The 23,638-nt window shown below is 49.6% G+C and overlaps 1 protein-coding gene across 11 annotated transcripts in view; it reads left to right on the top strand.

Moving 5' to 3' along the window:
• The window catches only part of LOC128942077 (histone-lysine N-methyltransferase EHMT1-like), a 120,014-nt gene extending 101,144 nt beyond the window's left edge, over positions 1 to 18,870 (top strand). For 10 of the 11 annotated variants that reach the window (XM_054284289.1, XM_054284291.1, XM_054284290.1 and 7 more), the window contains 9 exons: positions 2,422 to 2,576; positions 3,755 to 3,922; positions 4,254 to 4,398; positions 5,464 to 5,541; positions 7,461 to 7,576; positions 9,739 to 9,825; positions 15,135 to 15,213; positions 17,517 to 17,692; positions 18,676 to 18,870. In XM_054284289.1, the coding sequence (XP_054140264.1) occupies positions 2,422 to 2,576; positions 3,755 to 3,922; positions 4,254 to 4,398; positions 5,464 to 5,541; positions 7,461 to 7,576; positions 9,739 to 9,825; positions 15,135 to 15,213; positions 17,517 to 17,692; positions 18,676 to 18,862 (1,191 nt within the window). In that variant the 3' untranslated portion in view covers positions 18,863 to 18,870. Of the gene's footprint in view, positions 1 to 2,421; positions 2,577 to 3,754; positions 3,923 to 4,253; positions 4,399 to 5,463; positions 5,542 to 7,460; positions 7,577 to 9,738; positions 9,826 to 15,134; positions 15,214 to 17,516; positions 18,197 to 18,675 lie in introns of those variants that run through there. The other variant, XM_054284286.1, reaches the window with a different exon arrangement.
• Positions 18,871 to 23,638: the final 4,768 nt, after the last annotated feature.

The raw sequence follows: 23,638 nt of genomic DNA, 5'->3' as shown, positions 1-23,638 counted from the left end.
GATGGGTTGGGCACTCTGCCAGCAGCTGTCAAAGCCTGGCTATGCCTGGGCATCCCTGGCACAAAGCTCTGATGTGTCCAGAGCTGGAGCTGCCCCTCACCTCCCTAAATGCTGCTCCAGTGGGATGCACTCAGTGCTTGAGCCCCTGGGAACTGCGTGGGACCCCCAGCTCTGCCTGTGGGGCTGTGCCAGCTGCTTTCCCAGGGATTTCCAGGGAAATAGAGAAGATGCAAAGAGATTCTGTCAGAGATACTGTCAGAGATACTGTCTGCTTTTCCCAGCCTTCTTCAGGGCAGTCATTGTAGCAGCACTATTTCCCTTATACTATGTTTCTCATTCTTTTCCTGGAGTCTCTAAGGATGTTGAAGTGTGGTGTCTCACCCCATCCCTGGAAGTGTCCAGGGCCAGGTTGGAAAGGTTTGGAGCCACCTGGGAACAGTGGGAGCTGTCTCTGTCCATGGCAGGGGGTGGCACTGGATGAGCTTTGAGGTCTCTTCCAAACCAAACCAAACCAAACCAAACCAAACCAAACTCCTCTGTGTTTCTGTGTTTGTGTAGTTTAACCCCAGCCAGGCACCAAGCCCCTCACAGCCCCTTGCTCACTCCCCAACCAGTGGGGAGAGAATCAGGAGGGAAAAAGGTAGAAAAAGACTTGTGGGTTGAGATACAGTTTAATGGAAAAGCCAAAGGCACACACACAAGCAGAACAGAACAGGGAATTCTTTCCCTGCTTCCCATGGCTGGGCAGGTGTTCAGCACCTGCAGGAGAGCCCCATCCATGGAATACTGACCTGGGAAGACAAAAACCATCACTCCAAACATCCCGTTTTCTCCTCCTTTCCCCACCTTATATCCTGAACTGATGTCAGATAGTCTGGAATGTTCCTTTGGTCAGGGTCACCTGTCCTGCTGTGTCCTCCCAGCTTTCCTTGTCCCCCAGTGAGGCAGCACAGGACAGAGCAGGCTCTGTGTCAGCCCTGCTCAGCAGGTGACATCTCTGTGTCCCCAGCCCTGCGTTCAGCACAGCCCCACACCAGAAACATTAACCCTATCCCAGCCAAACACAGCACACTTGGATAGTTCCCAGTTCCCAGGCAGGTCTGGATCCAGTCCTGTTCCTAAAAACAAAAATCAAGGTGAGAGGGAGCTTTTTGGGCTGTTACATCTGTTTGCTGACTCTGAACAAAACAGACTCTTTGATCTGTCACAGCTTCAATATCACACATTAATGATGAACATCAAATCAACTCAGTCAACAATTTCCTTGAAAGAAAACCGTGCTCTTAACAGCTGTGTGTGTGACACATCTCTCCTGGACCTGCAGCTGGGGTGTCCTGCTGGATGTGCTTCAGGACAAATGTCACTGGGAAACCTCTTGCTTTGGGGGAAATGCTTTGCTTGTGATGATGCTGCTTTTTAGGCAGGAGCAGTGCAAGGCAGAGCACCAGTCCTGGGGTCTGTGACCTCTCTGAGCTTCAGAATGTGGGTGCAACCCTCAAGATGTGTGTTTTCTGCAGATTGTATGGGTTTTTCTAGATGACACTGTAAAGGGAAGCAGGAGCTGGGTAGGAAAGTGTCTCCCTCTCCCTGATGTCTGGCAATAGCTCCCTATTTAAGGCAGGACCTTTAGTTACATGATAACAGCTCAAACACTCCAGCAGCAGCTTTGTTTTTGCTTTAAAGAGAAGGAAAAAAAGGGGAATAGCTGGGTGATCATTACTATCATTTCACTGTTGTCATCAATGTCTTTAGAGGCTGTCATGGGGAAGGGATCGACGTGTGCTGCAAATTGCAGTGTAACAGAAAACAGGATCATCCCTTAAAATATCTCCATCAGAAAGATGAGTGTTCAGCTATTTCCAGTGCTGCTAGTGAGAGATGAGTACATACAGTATTTAAGAGATGCCTGGAGTCAGATTGATTGCTTACCCCATGGCTCCTGGTTCTCTTTTTGGCACCTTCACATACCCTATGCTCTTTTTCTCCTTAATTTCATGCTGTGCTCTTTTTCTCCTTAATTTTGCAGCCCTGGGAGGCACAGTAGCTTTGCTGGCTGTTGGGGCTGGGCAAACTCAGCATCCAGCTTTTTCCAGCATGTTTGTTCATGTCTGTCACCTCTTTCCTGGATTGATCTAGATTGGTTTGTGGCTTGGAGACTGACGAGCTGTCTGTGTGTGTGTAGGGAAGGTGATGGATTGCCTTGTGTGCAGCCTCCCCATCCATGGTGTGCAGAGGTGGATGGAGTGAGAGCTCCCTGTTTGGCTGCTCTGAGGTTTCCCTGTCCACCCTGGCATCCCCATTCAGCCAGAGCAGGGTGGGGATGGCAGCCACACGCTGAACGCTGCAGGTGCAGAGCTGAGGAAGGAACCCCCACATCCACGGGGTTTTAAACAACCTCCTCTCTGTTCTCTTCCCCTCCAGGAGGAAAACATTTGTTTGCACTGGGCTGCTTTTTCTGGCTGTGTTGACATAGCTGAGATCCTGCTGGCAGCAAAGTGTGACCTGCACGCCGTGAACATCCACGGGGACTCGCCCCTGCACATCGCGGCGCGAGAGAACCGCTACGAGTGTGTGGTGTAAGTGCAGTGCCCACCCCTCCCTGTGCCCTGAACTGCTACGAGTGTGTGATATGAGTGCAGTGCTCACCCTTCCCTGTGCCCTGAACTACTGTGAGTGTGTGGTGTGAGTGCCCTGCCAGCCCTCCCTGCCCCCTGAGCCCCTGTGAGTGTGTGATGTAAGTGCATTCCCAGCCCTCCCTGCCCCCTGAACTGCTATGAGTGTGTGGTGTAAGTGCAGTGCCCACCCCTCCCTGTGCCCTGAGCCCCTGTGAGTGTGTGGTGTGAGTGCAGTGCTCACCCTTCCCTGCCCCCTGAACTGCTGTGAGTGTGTGGTGTGAGTGCAGTGCTCACTCCTCCCTGCTCCCTGAACCACTATGGGTGTGTGGTGTAAGTGCAGTGCTCACTCCTCCCTGCTCCCTGAACCACTATGGGTGTGTGGTGTAAGTGCCCTGCTCACCCCTCCCTGCCCCCTGAACTGCTACGAGTGTGTGGTGTAAGTGCAGTGCCCACCCCTCCCTGCCCCTCTGCTGCTGCCTGCCAGCCTCAGGAGAGCCTCTGAGATGCCTTTGGTCTTTACACACAGCCAGGATTGCCATGGAGGGCTTGTTTTTCTCCTGGGGTGGGGTGTATGAGCTACCAGCTGCTGCCAGAGCTGCTCAGAGAATGTGGCGTGTTTGAGTCTGAGGGGCTGTGCTCAGCCTGGGCTTCCCAGCAGGAAGGTGTCAGGCTTCCTTGATGAAAGCTTTTTTTTCCCCACCACTAGCATGGTAAAAAGGTGCCCTGCTACCTTTGTTCCTTTGCTTCATCCCTGCTCTGAATAAAGCCATCATGTTCTCACCAAAAGCTGGTGAGTATAAATGAGGGCCAAGTCCACCACCAGTTTCCTGTGGGGCTCTTCCATTTCCAGCCTACTCTTCCCACCCCATATCTTTCCCTGCCAGAGAGAGTTTCAAGCCTGTCTGAAGTTAGGCTGGTACCAGCAAGGTACCTGAAGCAAGGCATGGTTTGCCCAGAGCTCTCATGGGTGCCCAGAGCTTCTGTCAGAAGGATTCACTGAACCATGCTTAATAAAGAAAACTCAGGTGATTATTCACTACTACAGTCCCTTAAGGGCTGGCTGGAGGATGTGATTCAGCTTGTTTTCCCCTTGCCTGGTTTCTCCTGGGGAATCCTTATCCTTCCTTGCTGTTTTGCAGTCTCTTTCTTTCCCGTGGCTCGGATGTCACTTTAAAGAACAAGGAGGGTGAGACCCCGCTCCAGTGCTCCAGCCTTAACTCTCAGGTCTGGGTGGCCCTACAGATGAACAAGACTCTCAAAGAATCATCTTCTGAGAAGCCTGCCCAGATAGAGAAGGTGGTGAGCAGGTGAGAATAGGGCTGGCTTTGCTTGTGGGTCATGAAATTGAGCCCTTGCACAGGGAAGGCTGGGGGCCTGGTTTAAGAAAGAATTGTGTACCTTCTTAAGCTGGTGTGAAGGTCAGTGTGAGCCCATGCTGATTCAGTCCATGGTTTGCAAATTCATCCTCCAAATGGAAATACTCACAAGCACAAAGAACCATCTGTAAGGCAGGGTGGGAAAACATGAGCTCTGCTCTAGTCTGAATGGCTTTGAGTGCTCAGTGACTGCCCCAGGATGGCATTGAATGGCCCCTTGTCTGGGGGACTTTCCTCTGTGACAGTTCTTTCTCCATGACAGAGACATTGCCCGGGGCTACGAGCGGATCCCCATCCCCTGTGTCAACTCTGTAGACAGTGAGCCCTGCCCCAGCAACTACAAATACGTGTCACAGAACTGTGTCACCTCCCCGATGGACATTGACAGGAACATCACTCATTTACAGGTGAGGGATCCTGCTGTGTTCCTGTCCTGGGCTCTGCAGTGCTCCTCAGAACAGATCTGGCATTCCACATGGGAATGTTGTCCTGATATTGCCATCAAATTCCAGCTAAGGTTGAGTGCCTCACCTGCAGCTCTTGTTGTAGGAGATGGGATTTTGATTTTCTTCAGTTTTGAGGCTAAAGCTGAGCTCTGTGTTCAGCTGTAGCATTGGAGCTGTAGGAGATGGGATTTTGTTGTAGGAGATGGGATTTTGATTTTCTTCAGTTTTGAGGCTAAAGCTGAGCTCTGTGTTCAGCTGTAGCATTGGAGCTGTAGGAGATGGGATTTTGTTGTAGGAGATGGGATTTTGTTGTAGGAGATGGGATTTTGATTTTCTTCAGTTTTGAGGTTTAAGCTGAGCTCTGTGTTCAGCTGTAGCATTGGCCATCTGGTGCTGGCTGATGTGGCTCCCATTCATCCTTGTCCTCTCTTCTGAGGCTGCAGAGTCAGGGATTTGTTGGGAGACCTTCTCCATGCTGCCTTCCCATGGACTGCAGCAGCCAGGCTGAGGTCTTGGCTGTGATGCTGCAGCCCTGGAAGGGCTGGGTGGGAAAGCAGAGATGGGGAGGTTCAGGGTGAGGGTGAGACCTCACTGGGCACAGCTCTGAGGTGGCTGAAGTGACATTGCCAGGGCCAGTCCCTGTTGTGGTGGCCTGGGGAAGCAGCAGGGGAGGACTGAGGCAGCACAGCTGCATCATCTGCCAGCTCTGGTCCCTCCTTGGAGCTTTCCTTGTCCTCAGGTGTGGAGAACAGCTCACAGGGCATGGGGGAGGGTTACAGCAGGGGAACATCCTCTCCTGAGCAGTGAGGCTGGCTCAGAATGAGATCCTTCCTTGCCAGGCAGGATTTGGTGCTCATTGCACACAGAAATAAACAGAGGAGTAGAACTGCCCCTGAATGGTGAAGCTGGTGATCCCTCTGGTGAGGAGCTGCAGCAAGAGGAGGAGATGTGGTTTCCTGACCCAGCCTCCAGGTGCAGCCTCAGTGGTGTGAGTGGTGTGGAATTAACCCTTTGCTTCTCTTGCAGTATTGTGTCTGTATAGACGACTGCTCCTCCAGTAACTGCATGTGTGGCCAGCTCAGCATGCGCTGCTGGTACGACAAGGTGAGCACACACAGCCCCCTCTGGCTCACTCCGGGGCCTAGGAGATGAATTCTGCCTGATTCAGTTCCTTGCACAGCTCAAAGCCGGGTTGGACAGGGCTTGGAGCACCCCTGTTCTAGTGGGAGATGCCCATGCCCATGGAAGGGGTTGGGATGAGCTGAGCTTTGAGGTCCCTTCCACCCCAAACCATTCCCTGCTTCTGAAATTCCAACTCCTTTCTTCTTAACTTAAAATGCCTCAAGTTATAGTCTCAGCTCTCAGACATGTGATAATCCAAACTGCCTGCTCAGGGCAGCTTTCCTTGTGTTATTTATTGTGTTCCTCTCGTGCCAACTGAGCCATTAATTACACCCTTGTGATAGGGAGCATTTAACAATCCAAGTGTGAAATCAGCTTCCATTTCAGAGCAACGTGGAAAGTGCTGTAAGATGTAAACAAAGGGAGGGGAGTAGAAAGAGAATTTTTTAAAATCTGCTTTTATTTATTGTGATTCTCCTGGATGAAGGCAGAGTTAAGATGTTTTCACTGCCACATTGCCAGAAGTCAGGTTTGTTTTGGGTAAATGCTTCAACCCTCCAGGGAGGTTTTGAGATTCATCTTTGGGCAGGTGCTACAAAGATCAGAAGTTCTGTGAATCTCTGCAGGTTTCTCCCAGGGGCAGTGTTGGCATCTTTCTTGGCTTTGTAGCCATTTTATTTACACATTAATAGGTGATTACACCTCTCAAGCCTTAAAAGCCAAATTTGTTAAATATGATAAATTACATCCGTCACTTCCTTAATCCTGTGTGTTGGTAAATAATTGAATTGTAGGATTTTTTGAGAGTGTTATTTGGGAATGTAGTGTGATTCACAGAACTTGAGTGCACTGGCCTTGGACTCTGCAAGTTCAGGCTTTATTCCAGAGGCAGACTAAGCATCCATTTCTCCCTCCAGCACAGCAAATGGCAATAATGATGATGATGCACACCAGTTTTCCGCACAGCACTGGGAGGGTTTTTTTTTTAATGCTGTGTAGGGTGATAGCAGGCAGCAAAAATCTAAATTCTCTGGCTGTTTGTCAGCTGTGGGTGACAGTGGTGACTGTGCTGCTGTCAGGGTAGAGCAAAAAAACCACTTTGGTGATTTATTAAAAAATATGGATATTGATGTAGTACTGATATCCAACTGTGACAGATAAAGACTCTCTAACACTTCAGAGTTAGAAAGTATGTGTTTATTGTGGGATAGCTCCCAAACACACACTGCAATTTACAGGTGATTACAGAATCCTTTTATCTATACAGGTATTGAATACTCAAAATATAAATGCATATTCATAACTTTGGTACATCTCATTCCTTGCTTCCTATGGTAATAAGTTCAAAAGCCATTAAGCATGTGTAGTTTGTCCCTTGAAATGGGTTGGTGGTCCATTTAATGGGGAGGGGTCCCAAAATGAGGAAGTAAATGAAATCTTCCTCATTCTGACCTTTCTACCTTTTCAATGCAAATGTGACAAATGAACCCATTTGTAGAACTCCCATTCCCCATCTTCAATTGATTTCAGAACAGAGGAGACCACAATTGTCTTATGTTCCTAAAAGCTCTTTATCAGTTTCTATATTCTTCATTATAAACCCAGCTAACCAAACATTGTGTTCACAAGCAATCAGTTATTAGTGAACTACTAACTCTTAACTTCATCAAGGTCTATCCATTTATTTTGATTAACTCCAATAAAGCTTATCTCTAACTAAAACCTCAGCTCCTCTAAAATCCCTAAATTCTTTAAAGTTTATGTCTCAGCAGAACCTGAGCTCTGACGCTGGGTTTGGGCACAACTTCACCATGGGGTTCTCTGGACTGTTTTTAACCCTGGGGGGAATTTCTGTGATTTTGGGGATAAATAACCCAGTTTGGGGTGGTTCTCTCCTTCAGGATGGCCGACTCCTGCCTGAGTTCAACATGGCAGAGCCCCCCCTGATCTTCGAGTGCAATCACGCGTGCTCGTGCTGGAGAACCTGCAGGAACCGGGTGGTGCAGAACGGCCTCAGGTGGGCAGGAGGGGCAAACACAGCCCCAAACCCATCAGCCTTGTGGCTCTCAGCTCACCCATAATCCCACAGAACCCAGCAGGGAAGCTGGGGCTGGTGGGATGGAAGTGGGATCCTGCGTGCTGCCAGTGGGAGTGGAGCAGCAGTGGGTTGATGAGCTCAATTAACATCTCAGTTAATGTTTGCACCCTCAGGTGGGAACTGCAGTGTTCTTTCATCAGCTGACCATAAAACATACAAATGGCTTGTGGGTTTGCAGGCACAGCCCAAGTGTGGTGTCTCAGGGGGAGAGCTGAGAAGGACATGACAGCAACTGAGCTGCAGAGTCTGAATTCAGAAGATCTTGTAAGCCAGCAGTCTAGATTAGAAATACAGGCCAGAATGCCCAGACTTGGCTGCTTAAAATTTACAAGTTCTTGGCATGATTCCCCCTGAATTGGATACCTGAATGCCTGTTGGCCTCTCTGCTCCAGGTTAGACCACTGGGATTTTGAGGCCTGGCTAAAAATGTCAATGTTTTGGTTTGGACCTCTGCTATGGAGGAGTTTGCCACTGCACTAAGTTCAAAGGCATCCCACTGGAAAAAAACCCCAAAAACTTTTTAGAATTTTTTTGTAGTGCTGACAACACTCTTTTTGCAAGCTTTGTAGTTTCAATGACATTTTGCACTGTTAAAAATAAGCAAGGAAGGAACTCGATGTGTTTCCTCAGAACTTTACCTCTCTCTGGTTTTCCCTGCCAAGCTCCGGTGCCTCCGTGGGTGTTTCTACAGGAGCTGTACAGCTAGAGCTGTTGCTTTTGCATTTTTTTGCCTTGCTGAAGTGTTTTTTCTGAAAGATGGGAAGGGTTGAGAGCCCAACACAAGCCAGGGAGAGCAGCTCTGTTGGGAAGGAGGGTCAGGTGCTGGGCAGAGCTCACAGTCCCTGGGGAGGCAGTGGGGAAGGCTCCTGCCTTGGGGCTGCAGCTGACACAGGGGTGCTGCTGCTCTGTTTGCAGTGCTTCCTTTATCAGATTGGCTCCAAATTAGCTCTGCCTGGCAGAGCACACGTATCCAGCTGGCAGCCTGGCCCAGCTCAGCTGGCAGGCTCAGCTCAGAGCCACGGCCCCGCTGCTGCCATCAGTGCCGGCTCCAGAGCAGAGCCAGATCTGAGCTCTGCTCTGCTCTGATGGACAAGCCAAAAGCTGGGGGAGCTTCCCCAAGCCCAGTGTTAGACCCTGCTTCTGTGAGAGCAGTCACTCCCCTGAGGTTTGTCCTGGTGCAGCTGTGGGCAGACAGGATGAAGTTCACATCCCCTGGTTTGAGCTGACAGTGCAGGAGGGAGTGCGTGGGGGGAAGAGAAGCACTGGGAAAAGCAACAGGGGGAAGTTAAGGTGAGCATCAGATTTCACTTATTTCCGATAACAGCGTTGCTGAGAGTGGGTTTTGGTTCCCTCAGGGATAGAGCAAGCTCTTCCTAGCCCTGGAGACTGTTCATCCTGCACTTAACTCAGGTTCTGGCTGAGCAGGAGGCAGAATGACTTACAGGATTGTTTCTCTGCCTATAACCCCCATCAGTAAAATTCCACAGAGCAGCTATTACACCAAGAAGTCTCAAGTTGCAGCTTTTCTTTCTTGTCTTTCAGCCAGGCAGCTGGATATGATGGAATTGCTGAATGCCCTGGCTTTGGCAGAGGGCAGAGGGGTCAGAGCACTTACCTCAAGCTGTTTTTTAGTCCCTGGGAGATCTCTGCCTTCCCCCTCAGCACCAATCCACTGCTGTAAATCCCCTTCCACCTTCCCTGCTTCCCCCAGGGCTGTGTGGAGGGGAAGGAAATGCTGCTGGTGGGGTTCTGATATCCTCTGTAAATCATGATCACACAGAGCATCCAGCCCTGTTCCCTCTTCCCCAGCCCCTTGGTGTGCACCTGGGCAGGCAGAAGGGGCTGACTGGCACCTGTCCCTTGTCCCTGGGCTGTTTCCATGCCAGCATCTGCCCACAGCTGGGAGCTGTGGGAGTGCAGCATCCCTGCAGGGTGACAATGGGAGGGTGAATATCAAAATCCTCTGGGAGTGTGTGCTGATGGAAGGTGCTGGCTTTTTGCTCATCTCTGCATGAAAATTCATCCTTTCCATGGAGTGCTGCCATCAGTGTGGCTCCATCTCCTCCTTTCCTCTTTTCCAGGACTCGGTTGCAGCTTTACCGGACACAGAAGATGGGCTGGGGAGTGCGGACGATGCAGGACATTCCTCTGGGAACCTTCGTGTGCGAGTGAGTTGTGCAGCTTTCAGCAGCCCAAAACCCCAGCAGAGCCCAAAAAACCCCAGCACTGAGTGAGCTGTGCACCTTTCACCATCCCTAAAACCCCAGCACTGCCCAAATCCCAAGCACTGAGTGACTTGTGCAGCTTTCACCACCCCAAAACCCCAGCACTTCCCAAATCCAGCACTGAGTGAGTTGTGCAGCTTTCCCCATCCCAAAAACCCCAGCTGTTCCCAAATCCAGGAGTAAGTTGTGCAGCTTTCACGCCCCAGCAACCCAACACTGCCCAAATCCAGCACTGAGTGAGTTGTGCAGCTTCCATCATCCCTAAAACCCCAGCCTTGCCCAAATCCAGCACCGAATCAGTTGTGCAGCTTTCACCATCCCTAAAACCCCAGCACTTCCCAATCCAGCACTGAGTGAGTTGTGCAACTTTCACCATCCCTGCAGCCCCAGCACTTCCCAAATCCAGCCCTGAGTGAGTTGTGCAGTTTTCACCATCCCAAAACCCCCAGCTGTTCCCAAATCCAGGGGTGAGTTGTGCAGCTTCCATCAGCCCAGCAGCCCCAGAGTTCCCCAGGGCACACATGCTTTGCTCCCTTTCAGGGAGAGGTTTTCATGCAGATCAAGCTGGCACTGAGCCCAGCTGCCTGCCCTCAGCCAGAGGTTTCCTGACTCCATTCCCTGCTCTGTCTGTCCTGCTTCTCATAGTGTGGAGCTTTCTCTGCTTCCCTGTGTCTTGCTGGGATCTGTGCTCAGCTCTTCCCCTTTTGAAACACAAATTATAGGGGAAAAGCACATTTGGGTTGTGCTGCAAGATGTGCTCAACTCCTGTGTTTGCCACAGATATGGGGCACTGCAGGCCAGGGCAGTGGGGAACAACTTTCTCTGCTTCAATCCTGACTTCTCCAGAGGTTTTCTAGTGTCACAGCTCTGGCTTAGTCTGATTCAGCAAGACAAGGAAGCACTTGGGGTTAAGCACATGTTTTGGCCCTCACTCAATAAAGTACTTAGGCAAAGAAATGTTCAGATTTATGTCAAGTGGAAAACCTGTCATCAGACCCCACAGACTTTAAAGTGGTATATGTACTTTATGAAATAGTTTAGAAAGTATTTCCTTCATTGCAGTACTACAGTGACTGAGGATCTTCTAAATAAGGCTCATGTCCATCATGGAAATAGTTGCTGGTTGTTTTTAGAACTAGTTATTGATGTGTTTTGGAATTGGGTGAGGGATTGAGGAAGATTATTACAGTATTTAAAATAAAAAAAATAAAGGAAAAGATAATTCTGCAGTGAATTGGCCAAGTATTTCTTCTGTGTCAGGAACTGCCAGCTGCTAAGATAATTTTTTAGAGATAAAGCCAAAAGCTGCTGTTTGTGGGAGTGTCTCAGGCCTGTCCTTGTGCAGGGCTGTCCATAACTACCAAAGGTCCCAGGGTCGTGGTGCAGTGCCCAGAACAGACCAGAGCCTGTGAGGAAACTGCTGCAAGGAAGAAAGGCAGAGACTTCAGCAAACCCTGCACAGGAGGAGCAGGCAGTGAGGGCACAGCCCAGGGAAGGGGTGATGAACACACATTGCAGAGCACTGGGGCTGATGGGGGGCACATCCCACAGCCTGACTGCCCCCAGCCTTGCCAGGAGCTGCTGGCACTGTTCCACTGCTGGGTACAACCTTCATTAGCTAAATGAGCTGCTTACTAAACAGCTGAGCTAATTAATGTCGTGCCCATGCACATTCCCCCTGTGGCACACACTCATTTTCTCACTCACCAAACCCAAGCCCTTGGCTCCATGAGTCCTTCCTGTGATTCTCTATGAGCATCCATAGACCTGATTCCTGCTTTTCCTCCTCTGCAAAGCAGCCCCAGGGCTGGCTGTGCTCAGGGCTGCCAGGACACTGCAGATCCCAGGATCAGCTCCTCTGGAACAGCATTTTGTGTTAAACATCTGCATTAGAGCCCGGGGTGGGCAGCTGCTCTGTGCAGTGGTTATTGCTCTGCTTTGGAAGGATCATTGTACTGGTGTGACCTTTATTGGTGTGACCATTATCCTGGAGCTCTGCACAGGCACCAGGAGAGGCTGAGGGAGCTGGGAAGGGGCTCAGCCTGGAGCAAAGGAGGCTCAGGGGGCCCTTGTGGCTCTGCACAGCTCCTGACAGGAGGGGACAGCCGGGGGTTTGGGCTGTGCTCCAGGGAACAGGGACAGGACAAGGAAAAATGGCCTCAAGTCGCACCAGGGGAGGTTCAGATCAGAGCCATGGAAATGGTTTTTTGCTGAAGGAGTGGTCAGGCATTGGAATGAGTCACCCAGGGAGGTGTTGGAGTCACCACCTCTGGAAGTGCTCAAAAGGCATTGGGATGTGGCAGCTGGGGATGGTGCTGGTGGTGGGTTCATGGCTGGACTCAGTGGTCCTGAAGGTCTGTCCCAACCTTGATGATTCTGTGACTCTGTAACTGCCTCCTGTCCCTTGTGCACAGCCCTGGGAGCAGCAGCTTGGTGAGGGTGATGCCTCAGGTTTCAGCTTTTCTATTTTTCACATTCTGTGCTGCTTTAGTGTGTGGGTCTGAGCTTCACATGAGGGCATGGTGAGCTCTGTGCACAGAGCAGGGAGACAAAACAATTCCTGCTCCAGCTGGGCACCAAGGACAAATGATCCAAATCTCAGCCCAAGAGCACAAACACCGAGGGCTGGAGAGAGAAAAACAAGCAGGGTGGGACTGCCTGGGCTAAAGCTGGAATGGGACAATGAACTGCAAGATGCAAATGGAGCAGAACTGATCAAAGGAAGAGACCCCGTGCCCGGCCGTGCATTTTGGGACCATTTTGGTTCATCTTGGGTGCAGCCCTGGCTGGGCTCTGGTGCTGCCCAAGGTGGATCCATGGAGGCTTTTAATGAATCCCTGCTTTATTCTTTAGTTCCATCTAGTCTCTGCTCTAGGTCAGCTTTCCCAAGGCATCAAGGGGAGGTCAACCTCTTGTCCCACAGGGCTCCATGGACCCTGCAGGCTCTGCAGCCCCTCAGGGCTCTGCTCATGGGCAGTTTTCTCCCTGGCCTTGGAGTCTGCTGCTGTTCAGAAGCTGCTGTTGCTCACCCTGTGCTGCTGCTGCTGTGGGTTGGGTTGGTAGCTGCTGGAGCTGCTCCTTCTGGAAACAGCACAGCTGCTGCTGCCTTTTGTTGGAGAGGCTGGGAGTTGGTGGGATGCAGAAACCAGAGGATCTGGTCTGTTCCTTTTGCATCCATTTATGGGGTTTGAATATTTGCTTTCTGTTCCAGTGGTGCTTTAGGAAGGTGCCAGCTGCCTCAAGGCAGGTGTTTCAGCCTGATTTTCAGGCAGAGGAGCTCCAGCCAGGCCTCCTGTCCCCCACATCCTGTGGAAAACCCTGGAGCCTGTGCTAGGGACTGCTCATTGCTCTTGGTTTTTGCATGGAGTCCCCTCTGATCACAGAATCATTGAGGTTGGAAATGACCTCCAAGATGATCTGTTCCAAGCTCACTCGAGCCCAGGCTCTTTGAGCAGTGATGATCAGCCCTGGGAAGCTCTGGGATGGAGTTATTTGCCATCAGTGTGCTGAACATCTGCTGGGGAGAAAGGCACTGCCTTGGCCACAGGAGTTCTTAAATGAAGGGGCTCCTGCTGGTTTTTGGGAGGAACAGGCACCCCTTGCACATCCTTCCCTAACTTTGGGCCTGGAAAATCAAGGACCTGTTAATATCTTTGAACAGCCCTAGAAAGGAGTTACAGGAATAGGCTTTAAAGGAGCATTAAACCAACGATTTTTAATTTGCTTGTGGTATTTTATTTCATGGAATTATAAACCTGCACTGGCTGTCCCTGGGCACGGGGCCTCTCTGAGCAGAATTATTCAGCTGTTCTCAGCTGCTGCTGCCTGCTGGGCCTTCCCACAGCAATTTCCCTCCCTCTCTGGTCACCTTTCTGTGCTTCAGGCCTCCAAGGAGTGGGTGATTTCCAGTAGTGGAGCAGTGAGGGCAAACAGGAGGCTCGCAGTTGGGAGCTACAGCCAGAAATCCTGGTCACAGAGCTCAGGGATGCTCTCCAGGTTCATGTTTCCTGGCTCTCCTCCTCCCCAGCCTGGGAGTTAAGTGTTGCATTGAGCCCTGGGGGATTGGAGGCAGTTGTTTAACACTTGGAATGTGCCTGAGGGCTGCAGGAATGCTGTGAGAGCATGGCCATGGAAGTTCTGTTGATGCTGCAAGGAATATTTATTCATGTGGTGAATCCTTTCCTTGGAATAATCACTGTTTCATTGCAGGCTGGCAACACTTACACACCAAAATCACAGAAACACAGACTGGGGTGGTTGGGAGGGACCTTAAATCCCATTTCTGCCATGGGCAGGGACACTTCCACTGCCCCATATTGCTCCAAACCCTGGCCTTGGACACTTGAAAAGCTTGAAAGCTGCTGTGCTGCTCCTCTTCCTCACACCCTCCCTCAGTCCCTCCTCTCTGAGTCTCTTACTTTGACTGAAGCAACTCAGGGCAGGAAATGTTGAACCTTGACAGTCCAAAACTGTTTAAAATGGAGATGGAGAGACAGAGGTGGGAACAGCAGTGCTGTGGGGGCTCCTGCAACAAGGGGGCTTTGCATCAAACCCAGACCTCTCTGGCTGTGTGGTCCTCAGCAAGCCCAGGTTCTGCTTCATTCTCCTTGGAGGACCTGCCTGTCACCTGCCTGTCCCCTGGTTTTACAGCAGGGTGGCTGTACCTGGGACCACAGCTCACATTTATCCTGGTTCAGGAGGGATTGAGAAGGGATCCAGGGATCCTGCCAGGTTAGGTTAGACTTTTAAACCAAACCTAAGACTTTTAAACCAAAAGTTTTGAAGTTGTTTGAGGTGTAATTGCTCAAAATAACCTGGGAAATACATGAGGGGCAGACAAAAGTGTTTTGTTTTGGGGTGTGAGCAGCACAAGCCCTGCAGAGGTTGTGGGACAGCCTGAGTCTGATGAACATCAGGAGACTTGGATTGGTGTGTTGATCTTGGCCAACAGAGAGATTTGCAAAAGGAAACTTAGTTCTCAGGAAAAAATAGATTTATTTTTAATATTAAAGTGGTTTGAATATCATTAATGTAATTTTTAATATTATTTAAGTGTTGCTCTGAAGAGGTGGAGTTTGGAGCCAGATTTTCAGTGCTGGAAGTTAACAGAGTTCAGTTTGGTGGCTTGGAGCTGGCCAGCACTGTGGCTGTGGTTGCCCATCTGTGTCTGGGCTGCATTTTGGGGTGTTTCTCCTCCCAAAAGGAGGGATTTGAGGCTGTGGTCTCATTCCTGCCTGTCCCTGTGCCCACAGGTACGTTGGGGAGCTGATCTCCGACTCCGAGGCCGATGTCCGTGAGGAGGACTCCTACCTCTTCGACCTGGACAACAAGGTACCGTGTCTGCAGCCACACAAACCCCAGCTCCTGACTCCTCAAAGAGCCCAGAGAATCATTGTCTCCATCTTGATGTGCAGTGAAATCCTGCAGAGAGCACAGTTGCTGTGCTTTAGGGGAAAGGTGGTTGAGATGGGATTTAGGGCTGGTTAAAAGGGCAGCAGAACCAACATGTGCTGCCCACACCACTTCTGAGCAAGATGCTCTCCTGTCAAACCCCTTGGGGCATCCTGAGCTCCATTGTCCAGGTTTTGGTACTCCCAGCCTGGCACCTGTGTGATTGGCAGCTCTGTGAGTTCTTCACGAAGTTATCATGAGTGGAAAGATTAAAAAACACCCCACAAACCCTGTTCACTCAGAAAGGATCCATCAGGCACCTTGTGCTGCTCTTTGTTGCCCTGCACTCCTCTGTGAGGGCTCTCAGGGCAGAAATTTTACTTTGCAAAGTACAATCTGGAAGTTTTAAGCAAGGCCATGACTTCAGACTCCCCCTGGGAAAGGAGAAGTGAGAAAAGGTGAGCTGGGGACTCACAGGACTGGGGAGGCTTCCAAGGAAGGCTGTAAAACACTCTGTGCCTTGTTTCTGTCATCAGCTGGTGACAAAGAAGCTTTGCTTTATTTTTTTCCTTATTTCTTTAAAGCAACACACATTTCAAAAGCTGAGAAAAGAGAAATAATGAGTCTGCTGTGCAAACAGGGGGTCAGACTGTAATTAAGAAGTTGAAAAGGACTTTTGGCTGGTTTATGAGCCAGAGCCCAGCTGGGCCCTGCCCTGCCCCTTGCTCAGCCCTGAGGGAGAATCTCTGTGCTGGCTCCTGGGAATCCTTCAGGGAGGCAGGAAGGGACACCAGGGTGGAACATCTGGAGAAAAGCAGGCACCAAATCATTGGGGGATGGCTAAAGCTGCCCATCAGGCTGGGCAGGGAAGGGCAGGGCAGAGCCAGCAGGTTTTGTGTCCTCCAGAGTGATGGGGCATTGCCAGGGTGTGAATCCCAACCCTGGGGGGCCTCCAGGTCCTGGTGTGAATCAAAGGAAGGGCTGGAATGGTGAGAGTGGTTGGGCTGTCATTTCTGTTACCTGGTTATCATTTCTGTTACCTGGTTATCATTTCCGTTATCTGGGTTATCATTTCCGTTATCTGGGTTATCATTTCTGTTACCTGTGCTGCCATTTCTGTTACCTGGTTATCATTTCTGTTACCTGGTTATCATTTCCGTTATCTGGGTTATCATTTCTGTTACCTGTGCTGCCATTTCTGTTACCTGGTTATCATTTCTGTTACCTGGTTATCATTTCCGTTCTCTGGGTTGTCATTTCTGTTACCTAGGTTGTCTTTTCTGTTTTCTGGGTTGTCATGTCTGTTATCTGGGCTGTCATTCCTGTTGTCTGGGTTTTGTTTTCTGTTGTCCCTGTCCCTTGAGCTGTTGCTTACAGCTCCTTGTGAGGTGATCCTGGAGTGTCCCATGTCCTGCTGTGGATGTGGATGTGTCATCCTGCCCCACCATGGCATTTCTGTGCATGAAACTGAGGGAGTGAAATCTCTGATTGATGAAACCAGAGCTGGTGACACTGTATGTGCCCCAGGCCTGCTGGGGTGATGCCTCCCCCAGTTCTGGGGATGTTTTCCTGGGCTCCTGCACCCCGAGTGTGACGTGGCACAGCTCATCCATTAACGATCCGAGGTGCTTGTCCAAAAGGGACTTGGAGCACCACTAATGGATCCTTTTGCTTTTGGCCTCTTTGCAACTGAAATTAGCTGCTGTAATTAAAGCCTCTGCTTTGCACAGTCATTCTCTGCTGGAATAAAAAGCCCTGAGGGGGGTTCTTTTATTTTCAAGGAAAACAAAATATTACTGCTCTCTGGGCTCTCTGGAAAGGGAATTTTTGTGTTCTCACTTTCTCTCTTATCTGCACAACACTGTGTTTTCTCAAGGCTCTGGCTTTGTGTTTCCAAGCTGTCATGTTCAATTAGAGGACAGAACAGATGCCTGTTCCCCTATCCAGGGGCTGGAACACCCGTAAGGTGTCTGCACTGAACCTCAATCCCATTGTGCCAAATTGGTGCTTGGACTGGGAGAACTGGTGTGCCAGGGTGTTAAAAACCAGCTCTTGGGGGGTGTGGGGTGTGCAGTAAACTCTGGTTTCAGGGTACTGTTGTGTATAAAAGTCTGTGTGTGTGTGTTCCCAGTCCATTCAAACCCACACGACTGCTCCTGGGGCTGTGTGCAGCATGAATGCAGAGCCTGCTCGTTGATTAAAGCCAATGAACCCCTGACGAGCCCTGCCCCGTTTCTCCCCAGGATGGAGAGGTTTACTGCATCGACGCCCGTTTCTATGGCAACATCAGCCGCTTCATCAACCACCTGTGCGAGCCCAACCTCATCCCCGTGCGGGTGTTCATGTCCCACCAGGACCTGCGCTTCCCCCGCATCGCCTTCTTCAGCACCCGGCACATAGAGGCTGGAGAGGAGATCGGGTACGTGCCACCCCTGCCACCCCTGCTGGGGACACTGCGCTGTGCTGCTCCCCAGCTGCCCCACTCCATCCCTGTGCTCCCTTGGGGTCCCCCTGAAGTTTGCAAAGCTCCAGGATCGACCTGGCCGTGCCCACTCATAGCCCTGAGCCCAGCGTGGGCAGCAGGAAAGGGGGGATTGTGCCCCTGTGCCCAGGTGAGACCCCACTGCAGAGCTGCCCCAGCCCTGAGGTAGTTATTAGAACAGTGGCTGCTGCTAGGATGGGTCACGGGCTAGGGTCAACTGTGTGGTAAGAATGTGCTTGGTGTGCCATTGAGAGTTAGAGATTTTCTTGTAGGTAGAGGCTTAGTAGGAGTACGAAAACATAGGCCTGGATTATCGCTACTGATACTTCTAGAATAGTTAGTAAGAAGAGAACTAGTAGGGTTCCTCCAGCCCAGGGAGGAGCTGGAGCTGCTGGAGAGATCCAGAGGAGGCCACAGAGCTGCTCCAGGGCTGGAGCCAGGCTGGGAGAGCTGGGGGTGCTCACCTGGAGAGGAGAAGGCTCCAGGGAGAGCTCAGAGCCCCTGCCAGGGCCTGAAGGGGCTCCAGGAGAGCTGGAGAGGGACTGGGGACAAGGGATGGAGGGACAGGACAAGGGATGGAAGGACAGGACAAGGGGGAATGGCTTCCCACTGCCAGAGGGCAGGGTTAGATTGTGTTAGATAAAGGAAGAAATCTGTCGGGTTGTGGCCTCCCTGGATAGGATTGGTCACTGTAGCCTTCCACAATGAGAGCAGTGAGGCCCTGGCACAGGGTGCCCAGAGAAGCTGTGGCTGCCCCTGGAGCTGTCCAAGGCCAGGCTGGAGCTCTAATGGAAGCTGTCCCTGCCCATGGAACAGGATGATCTCTGAGGCTGCTCCAACCCAGCCCACCCCAGGTTCTCTTTAGCTGTGGTAGCACTGATGTCTCACTGACCCCTCCTGTCTCGCTCTCTCTCTTGCAGCTTCGACTACGGGGACAGGTTCTGGGACATCAAAGGCAAATTCTTCAGCTGTCAGTGCGGTTCACCCAAGTGCAAACACTCGAGCTCGGCGCTGGCGCAGCGGCAGGCCAGCACCTCTGCCCAGGACACGCAGGAGAACGGGCTGCCCGACACCAGCTCGGCCGCCAGCGCCGCCGGCCCCTTCTGACGCCCACCCTCCCACCCCAGGCACTCACGTACTGTCAAAATTTAAAGAGAGAGAAGAGAGAGAGAGAGAGAAAAAAAGACACAAAACAACACGGAAAATTAAAAAAAAAAAAAAAGGAAAAAAGAAAAAAAAAAAAGGAAAAAAGGATAAAAAACCCCGCTCAGTGAAAGCCAAGGGTTTGTGACACTTAGGGCTGTGCCACCGACTGTTACTTGAGGAAGGAGTGAAAGCAAATCCCACCTCTGTGGTGTTGTTCTCCCCTCCCTGCTCCTGGAAAGCTGCTGGGTTTCACAGCTCTGTGTGCAGGGGTGGCTGTTGCATTTGTTTGGCCACCCGAGCTGTCCTGGCGTCCCCTGTGAAGGCGCTGATGCTGTCAGAGGCAGGGGAGCCCTCCCGCCGTCCTCAGAATGCCCTGGAGCCCTCCCGCCCCTCCCCGCCACAGCAAACTCTGCATACTTGATGGGACTCGGTTCTGGGAGGGAGCTGCCTCTGGGTGTCCTTGGCACAGCCCCGGGGCAGGTTGTGCTGGTTGGTTTTTTGTTGGTTTGGTTGGTTTGGTTGGTTGGTTGGTTTCTTTTGTTTTGTTTGTTTGTTTTTTTTTTTTTTAATATATGAATGAATAATTCCTCCCCCATCTCGCAGGACGTTGTGGTGGGGCCCTACAAAATACCCTCAATTCTCTCCAAACCCTTTTTTCTCATCTGATGAGAAGAATCCCAGAATCTTCCCCTGTGATCCCAGGCTCTCTCCCTCCTGGATTTTCTCCGTTCAGACCAGCTCTGCTCCACGCCCTGCTCCTGTCTCAGTGTTGGGTTCCTCCGTGAAGGAATTCCCCTCACCCCATCCCACCAGTGGTTTTAGAGAGAGAGAAGGCTGAAGAGGATTTTACAAGACACTAATTCCTAAAGAAAACCAGTTTTCCCTCCCCTTTTTTTAAAGATAAAGTGAATGATATATATATTATAGAGGACCTGGACTGGCTGGGGTGGACAGACGTGTCAGGGTGAGAAGATCCCAGCTGCCACCAGCTCGTCTGTTCCCACCCCTTTGCTCCATGCTGGGCACCTTGGATTGATTTTTAAGCCACACGCTATGAGGTTTCAATAAACTGATTTATTTTTTACCATTATTGAAACATCGGGGACAAGCATTAAAAACATGGAAGAAAAAAAAGGCAAAAAAAAAGCTTAAAAAAAAAAACCACAAAAAACAACAAAACCCACAAAAAAACCAAAAAAACCAAAACGACAACAAAAAGAAACCACAAAACAAAACGGTGCTGATTCTGGTGTGATTTTTGCTCACCACGTGAATATAAACTTATCAATTGTATAAAAAGAACAAAGTGATTTTAGTATAAAAATGCAGGAAAAAAACAAAACTTTTTTTAAATTGTTAGTATTGTAGTGTGAATAAATTTGCCATCACCTTTTGTGTGGTGGCCAGGCAGGTCATTATCTTAATTTTTTTTTTTGCATATATCTTTAAATACTGTAATTAGTGCAGTAACAAGTTTTTTTTTTTTGTTCATCTCTTCTAGAACATTCATAATGCCATCATGTTTATTATTATTATTTTTTTCTGTTAATGTTTTTGACAGTTTTAAAAGGGGCAGCCTTTTGGCTCTGATCATTTTCTTGTTCTGTTTTCAATGAAATCAATAAAAAAAAAAGAAAAAAAGTGCTTTAAAAGGAGTTTGGCTTTTTTTGTCTGCTTTGGGGGAGGGATGGCCCACAGTGGGGCGGAACTGCTCCTTGATGGCTTGAAAATTCAGAAAGCACCAAAAAAAAGAAAACCCATTCCTGCAGATAAAAGCCTGAGTGATTGTTTGCTGTTTATTCTGGGGGTTTGGGGTTGTTTTTTAAATTTTGTCATTAAAAGTTTGGGATCTTGAATTCCAGTCCTAGAAGGCCAGCACTGAGGTTTGGGGATTCTGGGATGTCTCACCACCCTCTGCCAGGGGTGAAATAAAATAAAATAAAATCAAAAATAGCGAGGAAGGAAGTGAGGGGGAGAATCTGCCTGGAGCAATCCCTGGGGATGTTCCCAGCATGGAGCTCAGGGGGGGCTGGCAGTGCCAGGGCTGGTTTGGGGGTGCCAGGGCTGGTTTGGGGGTGCTGGGACTGAGCAGAACCTCCCTGGGACCGGGGACAGAGCAGCTCTGGGGCACTGCCAGCCAAAATCCCATAAAAACATTCCTAAAGGATATTCCTAAAGGGATTTAAATATTCCTAAGGGTTAAAATATTCCTAAGGGTTAAGATATTCCTAAAGGGTTAAGATATTCTTAAAGGGTTAAAATATTCCTAAAGGATTTTAAATATTTCTAAAGGGTTAAGATATTTCTAAAGGTTTAAAATATTTCTAAAGGGTTAAAGTATTCCCAAAGGGTTTTAAATATTCCTAAAGGTTTAAAATATTTCTAAAGGGTTTTAAATATTCCTAAGGGATTTAAATAGTCCTGAAGGGTTAAGGTATTCCTAAAGAGTTAAAATATTCCTAATTGGTTAAGATATTCCTAAAGCGTTAAAATATTCCTGAAGGTTTTTAAATGTTCCTAAAGGGTTAAGATACTCCTAAAGGTTTTTAAATATTCCTAAAGGGTTTTAAATATTCTAAAAGGGTTAAAATATTCCTAAAGAGTTAAAATGTTCCTAAAGGGTTTTAAATATTCCTAAAGGGCTAAAATATCCCTAAAGGGTTAAGATATTCTTAAAGAGTTAAGATATTCCTAAGGGATTTTAAATATTCCTGAAGGTTTAAATTATTCCTAGAGAGTTAAGATATTCCTGAAGGGTTTTAAATATTCTTCAAGGGTTAAAATATTCCTAAAGAGTTAAGATATTCCTGAAGGGTTAAGATATTCTTAAAGAGTCAAGGTATTTCTAAAGGGTTTTAAATATTCCTAAAGGGTTAAACTATTCCTAAAGGTTTTTAAATATTCCTGAAGGGTTAAAATATTCCTAGAGAGTTAAGATAGGTTTGAAATAGGTTTTAAATATCCCTAAAGGCTTAAAATATTCCTGAAGGTTTACAATATTCCTAAAGGCCCAGCCTGGTTCCAGTCAGGATTGGGGGACATGGAGGGACCTTGGTGGGGGGACACAGAGGGACATTGTCCCCCTGCCAAACCGGGCAGGTGGTGAATGAATTGAGGTGTCTGTGGGTTGGGTTGGGTTGGTTGGTGAGAAATGATGGATTTTGCTGCTGGAATTGTGGAAGATTTCACCCCCCAGAGCTGTGGGGACATCAAAGGCACCCGAGGGCCCCCAAAGGCACCCCCGGCCCCTCACAGCTCCAGCCCATTTAACCACAGGTTAATTACAATAATACAGCTCAATATTGCATAATTAAACATTGGCATTAAAAGAATGTGCTTTCATTGAAGGGGAGAAGTGGAAAAACCCCAGAGAAATCTGATTTCTGGGCGTGATCTCCCCAAAGTCAGCATTTTCCCTGAGGTGTGGGGTGGGAAGGTTTTGGGGTCACAGGAGAGGGGTCCTGGTAGAATCATACACAGCCCCAGTGACCCCCAGCACTTTGGGGGGATTCCTTCAGTTTTCTGTGCAAATAATTGCAAATAATTAAATAAACACAATTTGTATCCCAGCACTATTCCAGCATTAAGGATGAGCTGGCAAAGGGGTGTTTATTTGCACAGGCATTTTTGCAATGCCAGCTCAGGGACAGGCGAGGCCAAAAACCCTCACAAAAAAAAATCTGCAGTGGGTTTGAGGGGTCAGGAGCCAGGAAATGTGGGCAAAGCCACCTCAACCACTCTGCTGACCCCATCACTGGTTGCATTGGCTTGTTGGGGCACCTCATTTCAAGGATGCACCAAAATATTTACTTAATGTAAATATTTTACCCTGAAGCAAAATTAATTTAATGTGAATATTTTGCCCTGACTGCTCTGTGCTCAGCCTGGCTGCAGCCCCAGTTTTACTTTTGCTTGAAGGAGAATTTTTCCCTTTAACTCATGGGCAGCACCTGCTGCAGGCTCTGGGGCAGCGGGGCTCCCTTTGCTCCTGGCTCCAGACTTTGCTTTTCCTTTGGAGCTGCCTCCCCTCAGCTCTGCTGAAGATGCAAAGATCCTTCCATCCCTCCTTGGCTTCTTCCTGGGGATTTTGGCATCTTTGGGATGTCCCCATGGTCCTGCAGCTGTCCCATGGCTGGATGCTGGGTCTGGGTGGGGTGTGGGGGCATCCCACAGATCCCCCACTCATCCCTGTGGCTGCAGGGAGGGCTCCAGGGCAAAGCCCTCATTCCAGAGGGCTGGAGGAGAAGCCACTCTCCTTCCATGCATGGAGCATCCCTGCTCCCTTCCTCCTCTGTGGGACATCCCTCCTCCTTTCCTTCCCCATCGGACATCCCTGCTCCTTTTCTTCATGGAGCATCCCTGCTCCCCTTCCTTATCCGTGGCACATCCCTGCTCCTTTCGTTCTCCATAAAACATCCCTGCTCCCTCCCTTCTCCAAGGGACATCCCTCCTCCTTTCCTTCCCCATGGGATGTCCCTGCTCCTTTCCTTCTCCATGAAACATCCCTGCTCCCTTCTCTCTCCTTCCATGCATGAAGCATCCCTGCTCCCCTTCCTTCCCCAAGGGACATCCCTCCTCCTTTCCTTCTCCCTGGGATGTCCCTACTCCCCTTCCTTCTCCATGGGACATCCCTGGTCCTTTCCTTCTCCATGGGATGTCCTCCTCCTTTCCTTCTCCATGGACATCCCTGCTCCCTTCCTTCTCCCTAGGACATTCCTGCTTCTTCTCCATGGGACA

This window comes from Melozone crissalis, unplaced genomic scaffold (genome assembly GCF_028551555.1).
Source record: "Melozone crissalis strain CALT ecotype California unplaced genomic scaffold, PUWL_Pcris_2 ptg000041l_1, whole genome shotgun sequence".
Lineage (NCBI taxonomy): Eukaryota > Metazoa > Chordata > Aves > Passeriformes > Passerellidae > Melozone > Melozone crissalis.
Note: the sequence above shows the minus strand (reverse complement) of the source record. Positions and strands in the feature narration are given on the sequence as shown.